This window comes from Pararge aegeria, chromosome 19 (genome assembly GCF_905163445.1).
Source record: "Pararge aegeria chromosome 19, ilParAegt1.1, whole genome shotgun sequence".
In the NCBI taxonomy this organism is placed as follows: domain Eukaryota; kingdom Metazoa; phylum Arthropoda; class Insecta; order Lepidoptera; family Nymphalidae; genus Pararge; species Pararge aegeria.
This window is the reverse complement of record NC_053198.1, coordinates 17,067,501-17,073,069: the sequence shown is the minus strand read 5'-3', so window position 1 is coordinate 17,073,069 and position 5,569 is coordinate 17,067,501. Positions and strand designations below refer to the sequence as shown.

The 5,569-nt window shown below is 37.0% G+C and overlaps 1 protein-coding gene across 3 annotated transcripts in view; it reads right to left on the bottom strand.

Moving 5' to 3' along the window:
* Positions 1-1,015: 1,015 nt before the first annotated feature.
* Positions 1,016-5,569, bottom strand: part of LOC120632249 (U1 small nuclear ribonucleoprotein 70 kDa-like) — a 4,823-nt gene continuing 269 nt past the window's right edge. Inside the window, exons 1-6 of one of the 3 annotated variants that reach the window (XM_039902066.1) lie at positions 4,480-5,569; positions 4,176-4,238; positions 4,031-4,083; positions 2,944-3,082; positions 2,139-2,292; positions 1,016-2,019 (exon numbers count right to left, since the gene is read on the bottom strand). The exon at positions 4,480-5,569 is cut by the window's right edge and continues 269 nt beyond it. In XM_039902066.1, the coding sequence (XP_039758000.1) occupies positions 1,144-2,019 (876 nt within the window). In that variant the 5' untranslated portion in view covers positions 2,139-2,292; positions 2,944-3,082; positions 4,031-4,083; positions 4,176-4,238; positions 4,480-5,569 and the 3' untranslated portion in view covers positions 1,016-1,143. Of the gene's footprint in view, positions 2,020-2,138; positions 2,293-2,943; positions 3,083-3,176; positions 3,644-4,030; positions 4,084-4,175; positions 4,239-4,479 lie in introns of those variants that run through there. The other 2 variants (XM_039902067.1, XM_039902068.1) reach the window with 2 other exon arrangements.

Sequence of the window (5,569 nt, the reverse complement as noted above, 5' to 3'; positions counted from 1 at the left end):
GTCCCCTTAGGTAAATATCAAACCTCTAGGGTTGGATATTTCCCCAATTCACTAGGTTCGATTCCCGGCGGGTCAAAATTATTTTGGGTATTCAATCGGCGTTGTTTTACCCCCCTGTCTAGTAGGATACGTCGATCTTGTTTACAAGACCATAGCGGACCTTTAAACCAGAGGTAATAAGAAATTGGAAAATTAATCTCGCCGAGGGGTTGATAGGGCAGTAATAAGCTGGCGATCTTGATGAGGTACGTACCTACCTAAACAAAATAAATGCATAATAATATGCAGACGAGTGAAACGCTACTTGACTAATGACTTGGATTGTAGTCGTGCGTGTCATCGAGAAATTAGCACATATTATAAATACCTACCCAAAGCGTGGCACACGCCGGACGATCATTTGAATGCTACGACTTCAATGTTTCACTCTTAGGTTTTACTAAACAGGATCTTATTAATTTATTTTTCAATCTATGAAATTTTTGAACTTTGAATAATTATTTTTAATAATGTTATTTTCCGCCAACACACAACCTACGTTTCTGTCTAATTTCGCATAAAATATTATTGAGGTACAAAATTATATTTTTATAGACGTGATGTCATAATTCTGAATTCTGCCTCATGTTGGATCGCTACATTTTGCAGTTTTTTTTTTAGAAAATAAAGCCAAATTCACTTCGAATATAAATAAAATACGTTATCATATTACACGAATGATATACATTAGATAAATACACTATTTTAGCCATTCTTTGTTACTGTCATGCTTATTGTATTACCTAAAGAACTCAAATTCAAAGGAATCTGAAGCAGCGATTGCCGTACAAAATTACCAAATTATATTTATGCTGTTTGTTTTTTCTAATTTTCTTTTCTCGGAAACCAACGGCGCGGCGGGCGGGTAACATATATTTTTATTTTTACAGATACATCAACTTTCGCTATAGATTAAACTTTTTTTGCTAATATGTATGTCGGTGCCTAATGCTTATTTATTTATAAAAACAAAAACTTTTAACATTGTCATCATAGTATTTAATATTTCTACAAAGAAACGTAGGTAGTCTGCATACATGTAGTTTTTAATTCTTTCTTTTCTCTGTATAGCTTTCTTTACTTCTTATACAGCTCATGATTATATTATCTTGTATCAGTTCCATGACCATATCTATCTCTATCTTTGTTATATCGTTCCTCTCTTTCGCTCTCGCGGTGTCTGTATCTGTCTTTTGAACTATATCTATCGCGTTCTTGTTTAACATCATTCCTAGCTTTATCTTTGTCATATCGTACCTCCCATTCGCTTCCGCGATATTTCTGAATATCCCTTGTACTGGAACTGTATCTATCTCTTTTACTTCTTACTGTATCTTTCTTAATACCATTCTTATCTTTATCTTTGTAATATGGGCCCTCTTTTTCGCTCTCACGACCTCTATGGCTGTCGATTGAACTTGAACGATATATATCTTTTTCTTCTTTAGTATGGCTGGTCCTTTCTAAATTTTTTTCTCTGTTATGTTTAACATCTTTTTCTTTTCTACAATAATCCCTGTAACTGTCTTGTCTTCTGCTTTCATCATTGTCTTCAGACTTTTCTCTTTCTACTCTAGACGTTTTGTATCTCCCTTTCTCAAACGCTTGTGCGTTTGTATGGTCCTCATAAGCACGTTTTCTTTTCTCAACATCTCTTTCTTCTTTGTAACCATCCTTGGTTCCGTCTTGCTTTCTTCTTCTATCACGATCATGCGTTATTCTTTCTTCAGCTGAAGTTTGACGTCTATCTATCTCGTACTTTCGAGAATGGTTATCATCATAAGAAACACGTTTTCTTCTGTGTTCGCTATGATCATTTTTTCTATCGCTATCATATCTGTGTTTTTTCGTAGATCCTCTGTGTTCATTATCGTTCTCGTCTGAGGAATGTGCTGGCTGTTTTTCAGTTTTAGGATATTTATAATCGGATGCATCATGTGGCTTGGTTACGTGACCTTGTGCTTCGACGTACATCTCCATCTGCTTATTTGAACATATTAGTGACAGCAAAAATAAATTGACATAAATAAATTTTAATTTTTGTGCAAATTTCAAAAATATTTAGAAACATACAAATGAAAGACTAACGAGAAGTTTACCTGTGTGTCGATAAGGGCGCGCAGCGTGTGCGAGTAGTTGCGCGAGTGCACCGCCACCCTGTACTTAACGCGTCGGCGGCGCAAGTCTCGCAGCTCTGCCAGTTGCTCCAGCTTCGACTTGCGCTTGCTCTGTTCCGGCGCCGCGCCCGCATCCCTGCGCAAGGACATCAAACTTGTTATCACAATCAAAATGGTCCTCAATCAAAGAGAAGAAGAGTATTTCACAAGTTCTCGATGGTCAGAAGAAGTATTCATCGATTCGTCGATTTCATTTGTTGATGTTACTTTTATCTGTAAAATCTCAACAGATTTCACTACTTTGTATTTTTATTTCCATTTAATGAAAATTCTACAGCTGGCTCTAGTTTGTCTCGTTGTAAGCCAGTTCGACAATAAATTACGAAGTGGGTGGAGCAAAAATCTGTTCTCAAAACTAGTGTAGAGTTACAGTTAGTACAGGACAACACGTTCAGGTGACTGTCGAGTGTGTGATAATAATCGTTGAGCTCACATTAGAGCAGCAAGGATGGTTTGAGATCTGAACCTCTGGCACCTATTAAAGAGGACGCCTGTGACCAGATTTACAGAAAAATTACAGTTATTTGCATTTTCTTGGTGATTAAAATCTTGATAACAGATGTCGGTTAGAACTCTTTAACATCAATAAATGCGATAATTTAATAAACAGCATACTCAGTTATTAGTTGCTAAATAAAAGATGGATATTCAAATTCTACCACAGCACACTGTTGTGTCGGCGAGGTGGTCAACATGTACCTGGTCAAAAGAGCTTTAAGATTCTCACCCTAGCGCCAAGTCGGCGAGCTCGTCGCACGCCGGGCGGGAGGCGATGACGGCGTCGTAGATGGCGCGCCGCTCGTCCGCGGAGTACGCTGCCTGCAGGCGCCCCAGGGTCAGCGGATGCAACGTCACCGCGTCATCACCTTCGTCGTTGAGTTAAGAACGTGCTTTTATCATATTATATTGTTTTTAAAACAATATAGATATTATAAAACAAGTATATCTAATTGCGCTTACGTGCACTCCCTTTCGATTACTTTCGTCAGGTCTCTCGATGAAGTCCCCGGTGTAGGCTCGTTCACAAGCAGAGACATGTAAACTCTTTTCTTGTTCAATAGCAACAATTGCTAACATTCACGAAAGACTGTACCTCGGGCGTAAACTACTAACACAGGATAGAGTACGAGCAAACGAGTGGGGGTTAGTGCTCATGTACATTCACGCAGTCGGCACTTGTCACTGTGCCTCGATGAGAGCAAAGCCGGCAATGAACATGACCCAATAAAGTTCAGTAGTACAAATGTAAGCATCATAAAATCTGTACCTTTTTAGGAACAACCCAAGGTTTTGTTTATGAATTAGACACTAAAAACACAGATTTCAATGTAACTGTAGTAGCTTGAATAGTACAAGACTGTCTACCCTCTTGGCCTGAAGAATAATATATATATTTATGAATGAATATACTTTTATTGCACACCACAAAAAGTATATAAAAAAGAAAAGTATAACAAAATAATGTATACAAATTAGCTGCCTTATCGCTTCATAGCCATTTCTTCCAGGCAACCTATCCAATGGCAAATAAAAAAAACTCAGAAGCTAGATGGGTAGTGCATATATGTACAAAATATTTCATTACCTATATAAATATATATATACAACAATACTTGTAACTAAATAGTCCTGAGTTGTTTCAAGCTAGTCAATTTCTGCCTTAACAAGCCTTGAGATACATAACATTCGTCTGGCAAAGCTAACTGTATTTTGGTGTGGAACTGCAGTAAAGCGAGTCCAAAGCCAAACCAAATATTTATAAGTAAACATCACATTGTAACCAAATTAAAATTAAAAACTTTTTTAAAGGATACAGCATGAAAAAGGATATAGATTTTCAAAGCCAGATGAAATTGATTATTGCGTACTGTAATAGTTTAAAAAATTTAAATATATTAACTCATATAATATTGTTTCCAATAATTTAGTCTATTGTTAAACTAATATTACTCTACCTACCTCTTTCAAAAGCTGGATCAGTCTTGGAAGCATAGTTGAAGATGTCCACAATGTTTTGTGATGCTGCAAAGATTATAATTTATATTGATAACCACTTTTAATACAAGATAAATCCTTTATTATTTCTATATTTTAACCAGTAGTCCTCAAATCAGAAAAACAATATATTGTACAACTTCTTTCAACAGATGGTTCCAACCAGACATGAAACAGAAAGAGGCCCTTTAGAAGAAGAATAAGACAAAGTTGTACCCACTATTCTTCAACTTTTTTAAAGATAACATCAGTACATAAACACACATACGTAGCAAAAACGTTGTAACTTTTTGACGGCCGAGTGGCACAGTGGGCAGCGACCCTGCTTTCTGAGTCCAAGGTTGTACAGGCATATCCAAAGCTAAGACATTGGGGAGACTTTACACGGTACATCCTAAGCAACGTGAGTGCTTCTATTTACGTTTGTTATTGGTGAATGTTCCCGGACCAACGTCTTTTGAATTTTTACGAACAGTTAATGGTCGAGTATTCAATACATACCAGGATGCATGTCGTGAACTGCAATTGCTAGAAGACGATAACCATTGGGACTTAACGCTTGCTGATGCTGCGTTGACATCAACACCGAATAACATTCGTCAGTTGTTTGCAATTATTTTGACGACATGTTATCCCTCGCAAGCACAAACTTTGTGGGAAAAATATAAAAATTGTATGACAGAAGACATCTTGCACCGAATTAAACAAACAAATCAATGCCAAAACATAGATTATACACCAGAGATGTACAATGAAGCATTGGTCTTGATCGAGGATTTATGTGTTCTTATTTCAAATTTACCACTTAATCATTATGGTATGCCATCACCTAATCGTCCAGCCACCGACTTAGTCAATACCGATTTACAACGAGAAAATCAATATGACCATGGAAGTTTAGCAACAATTATCATGAACAGTGAACCATTACTGACAGCAGAACAAAAAATTATTTATGATCGGATTATGCTGGCTGTTGCTGCTGAACAAGGTGGTTTTTTTTTCTTGGATGCACCTGGTGGAACCGGTAAAACATTTTTAATATCGTTGATTCTTGCCAAAATACGGTCGCAACAAAAAATCGCATTAGCAGTAGCATCGTCAGGCATTGCGGCTACCTTACTGGATGGTGGGCGAACAGCACATTCAACATTCAAGCTGCCATTGGACGTTCATAATAAACCAGATGCAATGTGTAATATCAAAAAGAATAGTGGAATAGCTGCAGTGTTGCGGAAGAGTTCTGTAATAATTTGGGATGAGTGCACAATGGCACACAAATATTCAGCAAGCAGAAGCATTAAACAGAACTATGCAAGATTTAAACAGCAATAATAAACTTTTCGGTGGTGCTATCT